Raw genomic sequence first — 17,788 nt, 5'->3', positions numbered from 1 at the left:
CTACTTTGAACAGAACACAAGTGCGAAAGGGGAATTGCAAAGGAACTATTTTGAAAAGTAGTGAAAATATTCACCGATTTTATATTGAAATCAAAATACTTCTATTATGGTATCCAAAATGAATACCAAAAACAAAAGCATAAAGATCATACAGATGTTCAAAGTTTACATGATCACCAAAAACAACCAAAAGAGAAATAAAAAACATACATCATGTAAAACAAACATAGAAGCTAACAGAGAATAAAGTATAGAATAAAGCCCTAAACTATTCTAGAGCATCCCAGTCCACCCCATCTTCATCTTCATTCAGTTCTACACCAGACATTGGATTTTGGCGGTTGCCATCTCCACCATCTTGTGTTGTATTTATTGGGGTCTCTCTGCCAAGGACAGCAGCAAGGTCACTGTTTGAACAATGTCTAGACTGCTTGTTCCCTCCTCCTGAAGTTAATCTGGGACGTTCTTAACATCAGATGACAACATTAGGCTTAATTTGAGAATATAATTTTTAGGAATAGAGTTACACCATAAATGAGCTAAGGAAATAATTTTAAGACCTATTGATTTAATAGGTAAAGGAGCAGAGTTATTAAAGAAAACTCTGTTCCTCTCTAACCAAACTGTCCAAAGGACAGAGGCTTGGAGAAGGACTACAATATTTGTATCTTTTAAATGTATACATGCATCAATCAACCAGAGATCCTCTAAACAAATACCATAAAAAATAAAGTTGTTATGGGAAGCAATCCAATTCCAAATGGAATTAATATATGAACAGTTGACAAAAAGATGGTTTGCACTTTCAGGTGCTGAACAAAACACACAAGTGACTTCCCCTGGCCAACATTTTTCTCTCAAATTAGTTTTGGTAAGAATCTTATCTCTTCTTAAAAGCCATAAAAAGATTTTAATTTTCAGAGGTATATGAGATTTCCAAATATATATTCATAATTTGGAAATCCACCAAATTCAAGCCATTTATAGAATGAGTTAACAGTAAACAGATCATTTTGAGACCATCTCCAAATTAGTCTATCCTCTAAATGTGAGGAAAGGGTAAAGTGCTGAAAGGTCTATTGTAAAACAAGCCATTCTTCTAAATAAATACCAGTAATTTCTCTTAAAAGATAGAGATAAATGAGAGGAGGCAAAAGCCTTTGCAACAGAAATAAACCTGTCAGAGGCAATAGAAAAAAAATTAGGAAATAGATGTTGTAAAGCATGCTCCGAATGCCATCTATCCACCCAAAAGGCAGTTGTGAGACCATTACCCATCTCCTTATTTAAACCCAAGTTAATGACCATGTAATCTTTAAGAATGGACTTCCAAAAAGGGGAGCATCTAGAAGGAGAAGTTCTTTTCTCATATTTACTGAAAAGAATGTCCTTCCATTTACCCTTAACTGAGTTATCATTAAATCTAATCCACCATTTAGCTAAAAGAGATTTGTTCATTAATTTCAGATCTAGAATACCCAAGCCACATTGATCTTTGCTTTTACATACAATTTTCTAAGCCACTAAGGAGTATTTCCTTATAGTGGAATTACCCCCATGCCATAAGAACTTCCTTCTAATTTTATCTATCTTATTTCTTATCTTGGCAGGCATCCTATAAATAGAAAGCCAATATAGTGGAATTGCAGAGAGTACAGAGTTTATAAGAGTTACTCTTCCTCCCAAAGAGAGTAAGGAACCCTTCCAACTCTGCAATCTTTTTTCGATTTTATCTATAAGGATTTGCCAATCAAGCATAGATAGTTTAGAACTATTAATTGGAACACCTAGATAGGTAAGTGGAAGGGAAGCAACTTTACAACCCAAAATTGATGCTAAAGCAGGACATTCATCATTTGATAAGTTCAAAGGATACATTTCACTTTTCCCAAAATTTATTTTGGGACCTGAGAGGTTTTCAAAACCTACAAGCAACCATTTTACATGTAACAAGACTGTTGGATTAGCCTTTAGGAATAAAAGAGTATCATTTGCAAAATGTAAGTTTAGAATATTACCTATGTTCACAAGTTCTACTTCCCTCTAGGGTCAGCTTGATCCAAGTAATGAATCTCTGACCAAAACCCCTTGTTTCTAAAATTTCAAATAAAAAATCCCAACTAACATGATCAAAAGTCTTTTCAAAATCAAGTTTGAAAAGAACACCTTTTTGTTTTTTGATCTTGACTTGATACAAGACTTCATGGGCACACACAACATTATCTAGGATTAATCTACTCTTAATATAAGCTGTTTGAGAAGGATCTATCAAAGAATCTATAACACAAGCTAATCTGTCTGCTAGCAGTTTAGTAACTAATTTAAAACTACAATTAATTAAACTAATTGGCCTATAATTTCTAACAGTAACTGCATGTTCTTTCTTTGGAATCAAGCAGATACTTGCTAAGTTAAACTTAGAAACATCTAAATTATGATTATAAAAAGCTTGAAAAAGATGAAAAAGATCCTCCTTAAGGATATCCCAAAATGAATGATAAAATTGGAAAGACATGCCATCTGAACCAGGTGCCTTATTGGGGTTACATGCAAAAACAACTCTATGAATTTCTTCTAGAGTAAAAGGTGCTTCTAAAAAAGCACATTGAACAGTATTCAAATTGTCCAAAGCATGCCATAGATTTGGTTTAAGATGCAAAAGTCTAGTGGTAGAGGATCCCATAAGACCCTTATAAAATTCAGTAATGTACTTCTGGATTACTGACTGGTCAGTACATACAACACCATCTATTTCTAAGCTAGTAATTTGTGTTCTTTTTTTTCCTAGTAGAAGCAACTATATGGAAAAATTTAGTATTAAGATCTCCTTCTAAAAGCCATTTTAGTTTGGACCTTTGTGTTGGGTTTCGGGGTAACCAAAACCCGTTTAGGCTTAAGCTGCGGAATGACCGTAGAACAAAAATTTCTACGGCCAACTTAAGCTCAAGATTAAACGTGGTATGTCAGGAAACTTTCCAAGGCGGTCCACCTTCAGTATTCCTTTGGCATCAAAACCCAATTTAATCCTTTTACAGATCTACTCCATGATTGATTTCTAAAACTTTAATCTACTTACCAATTAAATAGATTAATATAACATATTTATACCTTGTTTCCAAATCACAGTTGGAATGCAGACCGAGCGAGTAGAGCTTCATCACGGGAATGATTCTCCTCGGAGCACCAAACGTATGATGCCTCTGTAGGTTATCCACCAGGACTAACCAGAGAGCGGTTTATTTCTTTTGCCAGAAATACTATAAACCGCGGAATTCTGCAAAAACACTATTCATGAAGAAAAAGACGAAAACCCGTAAACACGAATTTTCGGTTACTCAGTTTCACAAATAAGCAAAACTGACATACCGCAAAATTCGGGAAAACACTATTCATCAATCTCGTAAATATACTTCACAACAACTCGCAAGATTATACGTCAACTACGTATAACTTTCTTTTCTCAACCGAAACACTATTTGGGAGAGAAACCGAGAAAGAGAGAAAATACCGATTCGTTTCGACACGAAACGATACGAGTGAATTAGTGGTTTTTCTCTTTACATGTACCCCTCTATTTATAGGCTTTTGAGGAGGTTCGCAAAAGACCGAAATACCCCTCAACATATGCCTATTTACAAGATATGCCATTGAATGGATAAGGATGATGACATGTCATGTGGATAAGATCGATGACGTGTCATGTGGATAAGGATGACATGTGAAAAGACCAAAATGCCCTTGGCTCAAATTCAATTAACATCCATATAATTATTCTGAACAATTATATTTTTTGCGGTTGTTGTTTCGGTAACTTTTATACAACGTGTCCGGCACGTTTATAAATTAACCAGTGTTTTTGCTTTGTCATCCGTATGACATTTATATATTAATTATAACCAGTATAATTAATTATAACCATCTTACTATTGATCATAACCAATTTATAATCAATCACAATAATATTATCTGATTAACTCTTATATGGTGTGACCTGATAGGATCTGTGTTATGTTGGTAAATAGAATTAAAACTGTTTTAACTTCTATAATCATGAGAGGCATCTGGCAAAACGCATCATGACCATCCAATTACACAGATGATGTTGTACAGTACAATATCACGATCCAGTAAACAATTTACTTGTGTTAGTTCTTTTGTCACATAGCTATCAGATTAGTTTCAAGGTAGGTGTGTGTCATGCTTGTAAACTTAATCTTTTCTTGATCTTGAGCAGATCATCAAATATGATTACTCTTGTAATCATACCGCGCGCTGATAATCTTACTCTATCAAGGGGCCCAGTGATGCTATAGCTCGTATAGAGATACGAGGGACAATAGTACTTTTGGTAAACCATCACTACCTCAGCTAAGCCATGTATACCGAGGAGCTACCGTTATAACTGCATTTTACCGACAACGTTTGATAACAATCACACATATACATTTCTTAGTAGGAAAGATGAATTCCTCATACTTTAGAACTTAACACTGAATGAAAACATTAATAACACGAATACAATTCCGTATAATGTTTCATTCGGGGTCTGTCAGATATCATGTTCCTAGAACATATATCTATGTGATTAAAATGACAACTCCTTGTCTATGGTCTGTAAAACTTGACCATCATTTAATCCACATACTAACCTTATCGTGGTAATTAGTGTTCCTGCTAATTACCTTGGTCAGTGACTTTTTTAGAGTATATATCATCTATATTATGAAGTTTCACAATTCCAGTCATGAACTCGAAATGATTCATAAATACAATAATACTCAAGGCAACAAAATGATATTAATCATCCAATTCATGAACAAAGCTTTATATATAATCAATTATCGTATTATTAACTTCTAGATTATTACACTAACACTTTGCTGCCAATACAATTCTTCCTCTAGATATAACTTATGTAATTCTTGCTGACAAGATCTCCAAGAGGACCTATCAAAGTCTGTAAGGGAGTCCTCTTCTAGTTGTTGTTCAAAATATCCAATTTGCTGTAATAAATCAAATTTGACTCTTTTTTTCTCGCCTCTAATATTGGAATTCCATCCCCTCAACTTTTGTCTTAAAACTTGCACTTTAAACTTCCAACTAAGACCTATGTCATCAGTTAGGGGACATTCTAACCACCATTTAATAACTAAATCATAAAAGCCTTCAATTGCAAGCCAAGTTTTATCAAACCTTATTGTTTTAGAGGGTTGCAACTGAACAGATTGAGTGTCTAATATTAAGGGAGTATGATCAGAATAAGCTCTAGGTAAGGAACTTAATTTCGCCAAATTAAAATGAGTATTCCAAGCAATAGAACAGAAAGCTCTATCTAATAGAGCTTGAGAGGTGGAGTTCAAAGACCTGGCCCAAGTGTACTTCCTATCAGACAAGGAAAATTCAAGTAAATCATGATCTCTAATGAAATTATTAAAATGACTACTGATAACATGATTATAAGATGGACCAGACCTGTTAGATCTACGTCGAATCATGTTGAAATCCCCTATTATTAACCAAGCATCAATTCCTAAATTTCCAATATCAGCTAACTCCAAAAGAAATGATCGTCTAGCTGGGGCTGTTAGTGGGCCATACACTATTGTCAAACACCACTCAAAATTATCTAATTTATTATGAAAATGAATAGAGATAGAGAAAACTCTAATGTAAGTAGCAACAATTAAAAATAAAGAATAATTATATCCTAATATAATGCCACTAGAGGCACCTTCAGAGGGCTTAATTAACCATTCAGTAACAAAGGAACTCAGAGACCTGATCATACGATCAGAAGAAACCTCATTTTTAGTTTCCTGAATACACACAATGTCTACTTTATTATCTTTAATTAAATCATTCAAATAACGCCTCTTAATAGAAAGGCCCAAACCCCTTGCATTCCAATTAAGGATTTTAACCATTAATATTGGCTAAATCCCCTATCTGATTAGACTATAATAAAGTGTCATTATCTACATTATCATCTGTAGGAAGAGCTTGTAGTACAGCAGTACTGGGGATATGTCCAGAAGACACATAATCAGAGATAACTGAAGTAAAACATGGCTTTGATAAAGCTCTCAAAGTTCTAACTATTTGAATACTCTCATCTAAATTATGCCCTAATTTAAAACCACTAATATCATAAAGTTTGACTAAATTCAAATCAGTCAGCAAGGAGTAAGGAAATTGGTCTATAAGAAACTGAGTACCTGTGGTAGCTTTAACATTCTTAGATGATACATGTTCCCCTTACTGACGGCATCAATCATCGTAGATATCATCGGGACTAGCATTAAGGAAGACCCCACTATGAGCATCTGGAGTGTAGCAAACTGTGTAAGGGTTAGGTTTGGTAGTATAACCCCGAAGTACAACAAACTTTGGAGAGGTCGCGAGCTTGCAGTAGCCCGACAATTTGGGAGTTGGGAAGAGTCGTACAACTTTATGAAACTATTGCTTATCCGGACATGTGACAAGAATTCTGGCTCGGGGCACTTTCCGACCAACCCGAGCTTCGATAAAAATACAGGACTGGTCAAGCAAGGTGTTGTGGAATTCGTGGCCGTGGCATGGGCTTACGGAGCATGCATCACCGCATTTGATTACCTGAGGTCGGTGATCAGTATAGATGCAACCTTCCTTTCTGGGAGGTATGAGGGAAGGCTTTTGATGGCTTGCGGCTATGATGCCGAGAACCAATTGCTACCTCTAGCATTTGCAATTGTGCATAAGGAGAATGAAGATAATTGGGAGTTTTTTCTTACATTGGCTTAGGATTAATGTGATTGGTGTTAATAGATTCGTATGTGTTATATCAGACCAACACAAGGGGATCAAAGCTGCATTCCTGACTACGGATGTGATAGTAATAATGTTGTGCACAGGTATTGTATCCAACACGTTGCTGATAACCTGATCCAGGCGTGTGGGAAGGACGCATAGTACGAAACTAGGTTCAAACTAGGAGCCAGGAAGAAGAAGCCAAGAAGGCTGAAAGAGATGTTCGAAGATTTCGCCATGGTATGTCTAATATTGTCTAATTTATATCAGTGGACACCAGTATTGATGTATAGCTCCACTATCCAGAAGCACACCAGTGGACCCCTGTATAGCCACACCGCCGAATCATCCGCTACAGTCTGCGGCAGCCTCCCCTCATTGTATAGCTCCTGATACGGAGTCCAGGTCACCTGCGTGTCACCCAGGCTCTGAATCTAACCTCAGACCAGCTTGATACCTACTGGCTTTCCGTGAGGCTGGTTCCTGTACTCGTGATTTCCGTACCATTTCTTGCCAAATGCATGACAGTCTTGATTCGTGGGAACTCCCTATTCTGGCGATTCATTCGGCACAGGTACCCCCACCGGTAGCCGTGACCATGCCTAGTGCTGTAGTAGAATTACCGGCCCGTACATAACCTTATTTTTCCTCTGTAATTTGAAGAATATTAGCCATCAGAGAGAAGTTAAAATATTTAAAATAAGACAAGAAGAACATACTGACCTGACAACTCCGGTACAAGTTGAAGTAAAGATGTGCCAGGACAGTCCCACCCCAGTTGTACTTTCTATCCGGCTCAAGGTCCTGCACCAGCTCTAGATACATCATCGGGACGGTATCACCGCTCGAATCAGGGACAAATAGGTCCATCAGGAAGCCCCGTGTGTATTTGTAATATTGAAATTAGAAAGCAACTCATTATTCAACATGAATTATAGTACAAAATAAATGTAACACGAATAGTTTTTATGAGTACCTCTGAATCTCGAGCTTCGTGGCATGCCGATCCAGACCTCCTGCAAATAGAGCTCGCAGCTTCGTCTTCTTCAGAGCGTACCTGGACTTCTCACTATTATCTCATATATCTCCTCTCGCTCCCAACAGCTCTGCGAGTCTGTCATTAATCATGTCGTCATCCTCCTCAGGGGGGTCAGATATGCCACCAACGGGCTCGCCCTGGATGGGCAGACCCTATAGGACACTCATGTCCTGGAGAGTCACTGTCATCTCTCCGAACGGTAAGTAGAACGTCTGAGTCTCGGGGCGCCATCGCTCCACTAGTCCTGCAATGAGGGACCCATTAATGGCCTTAGTCTCCGTCTCCATAATATCGACCAAATGGTGCAATCCCAAATTTTGCAGATACTGGTCCATCAATGGGTAGTACTGTATACCAGGATGCCGACTCCTGGCCTCTACAATCTCCTCACTCTGCGTTGAAAAAAGTAAACAACATAAAAAAACTAAAAATACGACAACTCGACAAAATTTAAACTTAAAAAAGTAATCAAGTACCTCAACAGATGCCAGTGAGACTCGGTGCTCTGCGTGAGTCATCCATAATAGAGGACTGAAATGTTCGGTGCTGTTCTCAGGAATTGGCTCAAGATCAGGGTCGGGTGGTTGTGGTCTCATAGGCCATCCCCGTCCCCACTGGCGAATCCACATAGGCCCAGGGGTAGGCACTTGCCTACCCCTGGATTTGAATTTTTTTTTAGGCTTAGTATGTTTTTACTCTTGTGCCTAACCCTGGCTCAGATACAGTGCCTAACCCTAGCCCAGATAAAATTATAACAAGGCCCGCTCTGCTTGATTGAATTAAAAGATAAATAACAGGCTTCGATCTAACTGCTCCGCTGCCTTATTTCGATTAAATAAAATACCACTTTGAATCTTTGATTGATTTGCGGACCCAATAAATAAAATACTGCTCCGTTGCTTTGAGGCTTTGATTGACTCACTTGAAACAAAATAAAAAAAAGTCACTTAATTCTCATTGGCTGCTAGGAGAGGTGAGCAAAACCAAAAAGAAAAGAAAAAGACCCTTGCGTCTCTGGAGCCAGAGAGCAAACGAAAAAAAAAGATCATTGAGAAAAAAAAGGTAATTGGGCAACAGTATACCAGTTTTCTGTTTGCCATTATTTTACTGCAACAGAAAAGAGATTAAACTGCCAAAATAAAAACTGCTTAGAAATTAACCCCTATTTTGTTTAGCCTAAGGTGATTTAAAATTGGATTGGATTGATTAAAGCATCTACTCAGTTCTGAAGAAGCGCTCATCCAGCGATCTTCCATTTCTATCTCTTGCGAGAAGAAATCAGTTAGCATACCCGATTAGTGCCCTATCCTGACAGAAATCCTGGATCCGCCCCTTCCCGTCCCCTAGCCGCCATCCTACGTTAAAAAAAAATTAGACATGATACTATTGGGTAAAATACGCTAATTCCGCATCTGGATCAGACACAATAATTTACAAACAAGTTATGAGTTATCTATTTGGAACCGAATTACTGGACCCAAAATATTAACTATTAAATGCAGTATTCGGATCCGAACACTTTCAAAATATAGATTCAAATATAATAGTATAACCAGTTGGCTATTAGAACGGTTGACTATGTATAATTGACTGTTGACTAATGAAAATTCTAGTTTAAATGACTGTTTTATTAGAACAGTTGACTATGTATAATTGATTGTTGACTAATAAAAATTCTAGTTTAAATGACTTTCAAAAAATAGATTTAAATATAATTGACTATTTTATTAGAATAGTAAAATCTCAAAACTCTTAAAAATAATCTATTTTAATAAGAACTAACAAGCTTTTTTTTAATGAAGTTATTATATCATAAGAACTACATGCCTAACATATATGGCGATGAATCATGTCTCTTTACAGAAAGACGCATGTTCAATTTTCATAAAATATTTTTACATAGAGATATATTTCATAATACCATGACATATACCAACAAACTTTTGATGCGTCAACGTATCTATTTCTAATTAAATTGTTATTATATCCAACAACTTTCTAAGAAAAAAGTTAGAAAAATGAGTTATACATATATTATATACATATACATACAGATACATATACATACATATACATAGACATATACATACATATACATACATATACATATACACATACACATACACATACACATACACATACACATACACATACACATACACATACATATACATACATATACATACATATACATATACATACATACATATACATATACATATACATATATATACATATACATATACATATACATATACATAATGGATTTTTTTTCCTCCAAACTCTAAAAAAAAAAAAAAAAAAATCCGGAGCGCAGAAAAAATCTGCGCTCGGAATAAAAAATTCTAAAAAAAAAAAAAAAAAAATTTCGGGGCGCAAATTTTTTCTGGGGCCCGGAATAAAAATTCCGGACCGCAGAAAAAATCTGCGGCCTGGATATTTTTAAAATTTCGTCCAAAACCTGATTATTTTTAATAAAATAATTATTTTTTTGGGTATTTTTAAAAAAATCGGTAACGTGGTTATTTTTAATAAAATATTTTTTTATTTGAATATTTTTTAAAAAATCGGGTCATAGTCACTCATAGACTATTAACTGGAAAAATAAAATCAACAAATTTCATTTCTCATGATAAACACAGAGACAAATAATGAAAGAGTCGGAAAATAATTAACTTCAGTATATTTTTGCACGAGCTGAGAAGCAAGTCGAGCCAATATGAACGAACAAATTACGAGCTTTATCTGAACCGATCTCCAACGAGCCACAAGCTACAATTTTTTTTGCCAACCCGAACACTTAATAGCGGATGCACTTCTTGTTATAGAGGTGCAAATAGATCGGATATTATTTGATTGTATCAAACCCGTATCCAAAAATTTAATACGGATATCCGGTATTCAAATATCCGTGCAGATACGGATATGATTTTAAATTTTAATTATCCGTATTCAAAAAATAGCTATATACTATATAGTTTAATATATATTATTAAAAAAATATGTTATTTACTATTATAAAAAGCAGATATCCGTATTTGGAAAATAAAAATAGACACGGATATGGTTTTACCACTATCCGATCCGTATCCGATCCGTTTGCACCCCTCTCTTGTTATGGTTGAAGTATAGTAATATCGGTCATTAATGCCACTAAATAAAATATATTAACAACACACAAGAAAATTGCCATAGTATCGGTCATTCACAAGCAGAAATTTCTAATAAGCAGAAATTGCCATAGTATCGGTCATTAAAATATATTAACAACACACAAGAAAATTGCCATAGTATCTGTCATTCACACAAGCAGAAAATTGCCAAGCGGAAGCCATCGGCCTAGGGACTCCTCAGAGGCAATAGAGTGCGATTGGGGTGGCAGATTTTCTTTGCAGCCACTTGCTGGTTCATCTGGAACTGGAAGCAGCGCAATCTCAAAATTTTCGAAAACAAGCTACCTCCGGTTGACGTGGTGGCGATGTGGATAATCCATGAAACGACATTATGGGAGAAGTGTAGCAAAGCATTACTGCCTCATATTACTGATTAGATTTAGGAATTTGGTTGTTGTGCTCCCTTTTTCTTTGGTTTGTTTTATATTCCCCTAAAGTGCTACAGTAATTTTGTTTAGGCATAGTGATTTCTTTGTTAGATGGAGATACTGACAAGCACTAGGAAGGATGTACATTTTTTATTTGGTTGGCAATATAACACCTGGCAGCCACTGTCCGGTTTTTCAAAAAAAAGAAGAAGAAAGGAATTAACATGGAGTCAATTTGCAATTTGTCCAACTGGGACCAAAAGGACATTTAACAGTATTACATATTCATCTTAAGTTTGTCCTTCATTAAGTCGCATTAAAATGATTTGACAGGCTGGTTGGTTCAACCGGAATACACTAGAATAGGAGGGCAATCCAGTTGGTTCATTATATAGACCGTATATGTACTAAAACAAGCTAAAACTGAGTGAATAGACCAATTTTTTTTTTTTTAAAAAACGACGAATTGTTTAGTTAAAAAATCCCGGTTCTTGATATGTTTGTACCAGTGTTATCAGAACCGGACCGGACCGGTCGGTTCGACCGGAAAAAACCGGAACCGGTCTCTTGTCCGGTTCGGTTCTTATGTAGAATCGTCTGTGTAAATAAACCGGCCGAAACAGGTTAAACCGACTGGTTTTATTAAAAAACGATGAAACAAACCATCCGAAAAACCCCGGTTCAAAACAGATTCTTCCCAACTCTTTCGCACCATTCGCAACCTCCTTCGTTTCGATTTGTCTCTGTTGATGAGTGAAGACAAGGCAAGATGACTGAAGGGAGAGAGGAGAAATGTGCGAAATAATAAACTCAACAAAAATAATGGTTTCAGAAATCTAGAATCCAAAGATAGGAGGTACTATGAGCTTCACCCATGTATGAAGCTGTGGCTCCGTATTTGACACAAGATAAACAAAATAAGTAGAAAAGCAAGGGCGAAGATTCCTAAGCCGGATAGAATTGATTAAAACAATACTGCTGGATTATATAAGAAAATTGGTTTGATTTTTTTTTTCTTTTCTCGATTTTCTGATCTCCTCTCCTATGCACAAAACCATTACTCATTCTCAAGGTTTATTTTGAAACAAAATTACAATAGAAACTGTTGAGATCAAATACTCTAATTAGTCTCATGTAATCAATGATTAAATTGATAGAACACTTGAAAGGTTAATACTTTTAGTTGATTTTATTGAATAAATCAATGCATTTAAGGTGTTTGATGAAATGCTCAAATCAAAGTAGAATTTTTATGGTCGGCAAAATTGTTTAGAATACCTCATCTAAATATAAATTAAGTACACAGTAATAACAATCAATGTTTAATGAGTCAATTTCATAATTTTTTGAGGATTTGCCAGTATCATTCTTGGAAAATTATATATGAATCAAAGTACACTGATTAGATTTCCTACGAGCTGCAACTTTCGCTTCAGAGATGTTCAGTTGACACTAATATTAAGTTATAATTGTTTTAAAAAATCAACGGTTGAACCGGTTGACCCACCGGTTCGACCACTGAACCATTGACCCGAAGCTTTGCCGGGTCGATGCCCGGTCCGGTTCTGATAACATTGGTTTGTACTGAGATGGATCCTCCACTTTTCACTTCACATATAACATTCTTTCAAATTCTTTCCCTTCTCTCTCTCATGAAATTCAAAATTAACCATAGCTTATGAATTTGTGAGAAACTTTGTTGTTCTAGCTCACCGCATCCAAGCAAAACACTACAAGAAGCTAGTCATGTTGAAGTAGTGTTGGTCCTAGCTAGTTCTTGTGGCTCGTTGGAGAATCTCATCTGAATGATATATGTGAATTACGAGCACAAGAAGAAGGCCAAGAAGACCGAGGGAGAATCTCATCTGAATGATGAGTTTGCCTTTGTAAATATATATGATAACTTATTGATAATGAATGCTTTCAAGGTGTTTGATAAGTTGCCCAAGTCAAATTTTTATTCAGTTTCGTGGAAATGCAATTACTCATTTTTTTAAGGATGAAACAAAGAATAGAGCAGGAATAGAGGTAATCTTAAGCTTTAAGAATAATAACTAATCTAATTATACAAGACAAATACAAAATAGTGAATTAGTGTTATTCTTGCTTCATCCAAACATTGAATAACTCAAAAGAATAGTTATATTCTCAAGTTAGTGCTACTATTGCTCCATCCAAACACACCAAAATGATTTTTAATTTTGGTTTATTCAATCTACAATGTACAAAAAGGTAACATAAAGATGCTACCTTATCAAATTAAGTACTAGCATAATTTACCATTGGTAATTGTAATTTGAACATTTGTATAGTGAATGTATTATATTATCAAATTAGGTTCTCTCTTAAAGGCCTTCTTTTAAATTCAGAAATCACTGCTGGGTAAAGGGTTTTTACTGTCTACAAAACTCCAACAGATGACTCAAATAAAAGATTCTGAAAATTTGAATTATTGAAAACAAACAAAATATAGAAATCGCAAAACTCAGGTGATTAATATAATTCTCGAGACTAATAACAGAGCAAATCTAGTCAAAGAAACATGTTTTGCTTCAAAAACAAAATTGAAAATGAAACAACATTTTGTCCAACAAAACCTCAGACCGACATCCATAGAGAAAACACACTATCCCGGGATATAACAGTGCTAATAATATTATCTAAAACACAAGTTGGTGGGGTTTCATCCCATCCCTGAGACTGAACCGAGCTGAGAGGTATGCTTTCAAGTCTGGTACCGCCTCAATTGCCTTGATCAATGCGGTGTCAACTGCCTTCTGGTCATCTTTCTTGTGCTGGGGAACAGCACTCTTTTCCTATACCGAAGAACCCCAAAAAAGGAAAACAAGTTCAAATTATTTCAGGTAAATACAGCATAATGAAATGCATCCTGCTTTTATTTCGATGCCTAATCTAATGGAAAACAACAAAACATCTAGTGTAAATCATTACAAAAAATAAACCTAATGACTCAACACAATTTCATTCTACATTAATAAATGGAGAAAAGAGACATTTATAATACAGGGCATATAATGCAAGGGCAGGACATAATAATGAGGCATCCCAAATATTGGTGGATGATGTTGTAATAGGAATATCAGAAAAGGATAAAAAGACAAACCTCCTCATCAGACTTGAAGAATTCTCCCTCGGTCTTCTTGGCCTTCTTCTTGTGCTCCTTCATGAAGTACTTGTCCTCAAACTTGGAGACATCGACAGAGGAAATATCAACCTTGGTTTGTGTGCCAATTACATAAGCCTGGTTCACCCTCTTCAGTGGTACACCATTCACCTTAAATGGTCCTGTTATAAGAAGAAAAGAATAGTAAAAAAGTATAATACAACACTTACCCAACAACACATATTCCTCAAATAAAAAGCTCTCGACATTTCGTTTCAGGAACAACAAGGTTTTGAAATCTCAAGATGTAAAAGGCGTTGCCCGAAATAATAGAAAAATGCAACCACGTACTATTTGTAACTACCTTACGCTTAGTTAATACTAATAAAAAATGAATACAATTGCACAAGTACCTATTTGGTTGGAAATACTCAAATTAATTACCTCTGGATGTTTTCATCTTTAGATTAATACAACTTACATACACAAACATCCTAATATAAATTAGAATTGCACAATCATGACTCATTTAGATGCAACTAAAACTCAGTTGGCATCTATCTCAAGAACTTTTTGTAATACATAATATTACTGGATCTAACACCTATAATCAAAATAAATGAAATGAAATGAATGAATGAATGGATGAATGGTATATACCAGTGACAAGAAGCAAGCCAGAGGGGAGCTGCTTAAGAAACACAACTCTCTTCCCCATAAACCTTCCAGCTAGAAGGATCAACACAGTTCCAGGTGTGATGGTAGACCTGTTTCCAATTCAAACAGAACACGCCAATATTAATATCTAATATGAGTAGCAGCTTATATCGGTCTAATTTGATAGGAGGAAATAAATAGACAACAAAAAAACAAAGAAAAACCCTCCAACGAAGCATCTATACATCAATCTCCTCAATAATATGCACATTTGCTCTAAAACCATCAAGCCACTTCATATACTACCCCTTCTCTCCTCTAACCACTCACAGACAAACAACAACCACCACTAAAACTAGCAAAAAAAAAAACGAAAATCGAACCTGAGCTTGGTGGGGTTGTTCTTCTTAGGCTTCGAGCGGGTTTTCTTCACATCGTCAGCCGGGTAGAACTTCGGCGCCTTCTCCGGCACGGGTTCCGCTGCTGGTTTGGCGTCGTGAGTGGGGAACTTCCCACCGTTCTTCGCCTTGATTGCCCACAGACCGCGCCTGTGGTACATCTTCGATTTCGAGTACTTCTTGATGCCCGGTACCAGATCCGGGTTGCGAGGTGTGGTCCTGACCTTCGTCGGCGCCATTGATACTTGGTTTAGGGTTTTGAGGTGGCGGCGGAGGGAGGAGAGAAAGAGAAACCCTAGAGAAGTAGGAAGCTGGCGGCAAGAGGAGGAGAAATAGAGAACGGGGTCTATATAAATGGGTTGTGTACTTGTATGGCCATTTGGATAGCTTTAAGATTCGTTCTGACGGATTAAGGCCCGATTAGTTTATATATTTTTGGAGACTGATAGTTGGGCTTATACAGCCATGAGGTCTGTTTATAGATTGGAGGAATTTATTGGGCCATGTTTTGTAATAATTTCACGGCCCAATTCTGGTTAAAGTGGGCCTAATCTTTCCAACAGAGGTGTTTGTTTAGTGGCCATGGTTTGGAGTTTTGGGCATCTCATAACTTATTGTTATGCATACACGTATACCATTATTTTTTTGTAATAATTATTAAATTTGGAATTAAACTATTATTGTTATGGACACAAAACCATATCATGTAAAATGGTACTCATTTTGGGTATTGAACAAATTTTGCGCCGTTTAAAGCGCGCGTTGGAGTATTTACTGCATGGTGGTGTGCGTGCAATTTTGACTTTGAGCTTTATTTTTGAATTTTTTTTTACCAGTACCAGTTCGAATTGAATTGTAATATCTGGAAGTAAGCCTGTTGTATATATTTTATAATATACACACCCTGCAGGAAGCCTTGAAATAACACCTGCCGATGTAAACCAGTGACTTCTCTGGTCAAACCGCCCACATTTTCTAATATAACCCTGCAATTTATTATACTGGAGACTTTGGCTTAAGCTTGCTTCCTATATTGCATAGATTGAATTAATTATTTGAGAGCTTTCATGGGTACTCTTTTCAAATTTAAATATTCCTATCTGCATATATAGGGATCTATCAACTTGCCAAAACAAAATTTAGAACTTTCAGGGTTATACAGGAAATTTTACTTCATTATAAATGCAGTTCACTTCATAACCCTAAAGCACCAGCTCACTTTCATTCCATTATAGAAAGAGAGAGAGAGAGATGAAGAAGCACTTGTTATTTTTGTGCATTGCTATAGCTCTTGCAGGAGCAGTTCCTGGTTCGAGTTTCGAGCTGAGTGATATAAGTGTTGAAGGAGTGATATACTGTAGATGCAATCTCGCCGGCTATGCCGCTCGAGTAGATGCCTCTCCCTTGTCAGGTTTGTTTAACAAAGAAAAGGAAAAGAAAAAGAAAATACAATGACAACTCATTTAAATGTACAAATTAAGTAAATAATAGTTCTCTTCCATTTTTTTTTTTTTTTTTTTTCTGTTACACAGGTATTGTTGCTTCACTTAAATGCGACGGTGGTAACTACCGCACTCTCGTCAATGCAACAACAGATTATTCAGGCTATTTTCAGGTTTCAGCAAAGGTGATAAAGAAATACGTAGGTTATTACTGCTCGGTGTACGTGCTCTCCTCCCCATTGTCACAGTGCATTGTGCCATCTCAGCTCACATTTGCCGGGAAGGGTTCTAAACTCATATATGAACAAGAAGTACCGGGTGTTGGGTCACAATATAGTGCCGGTCTTATGCTAATCGGCCCGTCCAGCTCAGCTTCATGTCATGTCTGAGTTTTATGCGTGCAGTTGTCGTTTGATTTTTATTTTTTTTATTTTTTTTGAGGGGCTGATTGCAAGTTTGCTAAATGTCATATATTGCTTAAATTAATTACCTGTGTTTAATTCGTTATGGTGGAAAATGTTTTGAATGTCACAAGGCTAAAGCTTGTTGACCAACTTGTATTTTTTTTATTAATTGTGAAGTGTATGGATCGATGTGTGCTAACTGTATAAGCCTTGATATCTAAACTATAACATTTGTTGTTACTTATTACTGCTTCCTTTATGTACCTATCTTATGAAAAAAATTCAGAAGATATGTGCTACATCTCTTTGCAAATGTAATATATACGCATGTAATTGTGAACTAATTAAAATATGGTCACTTGATCAACATGACAAACATCCAACTTTAACATAACCT

The 17,788-nt window shown here is 36.0% G+C and overlaps 3 protein-coding genes across 3 annotated transcripts; 2 read left to right on the top strand and 1 right to left on the bottom strand.

Moving 5' to 3' along the window:
* Positions 1–6,246: 6,246 nt before the first annotated feature.
* Positions 6,247–6,780, top strand: LOC144560300 (uncharacterized). Its single transcript, XM_078309462.1, has one exon. The coding sequence runs from the start codon at positions 6,247–6,249 to the stop codon at positions 6,778–6,780; it is 534 nt and encodes a 177-aa protein (XP_078165588.1).
* Positions 6,781–13,836: 7,056 nt separating this feature from the next.
* LOC144561008 (large ribosomal subunit protein eL6x-like) lies at positions 13,837–15,888 on the bottom strand. The gene is made up of 4 exons (XM_078310227.1): positions 15,531–15,888; positions 15,151–15,257; positions 14,491–14,672; positions 13,837–14,182 (listed from the first exon to the last, which is right to left on the bottom strand). The coding sequence occupies exons 1-4, from the start codon at positions 15,782–15,784 to the stop codon at positions 14,027–14,029; spliced, it is 699 nt and encodes a 232-aa protein (XP_078166353.1). The 5' UTR covers positions 15,785–15,888; the 3' UTR covers positions 13,837–14,026.
* Positions 15,889–16,784: 896 nt separating this feature from the next.
* On the top strand, positions 16,785–17,426 carry LOC144561055 (pistil-specific extensin-like protein). Its single transcript, XM_078310265.1, has 2 exons — positions 16,785–16,956; positions 17,078–17,426. Exons 1-2 carry the CDS (start codon positions 16,797–16,799, stop codon positions 17,374–17,376), a joined length of 459 nt encoding a protein of 152 aa, XP_078166391.1. The 5' UTR covers positions 16,785–16,796; the 3' UTR covers positions 17,377–17,426.
* The last annotated feature ends 362 nt before the right edge of the window (positions 17,427–17,788 follow it).

This window comes from Carex rostrata, chromosome 10 (genome assembly GCF_964058835.1).
Source record: "Carex rostrata chromosome 10, lpCarRost1.2, whole genome shotgun sequence".
In the NCBI taxonomy this organism is placed as follows: Eukaryota; Viridiplantae; Streptophyta; class Magnoliopsida; order Poales; family Cyperaceae; genus Carex; species Carex rostrata.
Note: the sequence above shows the minus strand (reverse complement) of the source record. Positions and strands in the feature narration are given on the sequence as shown.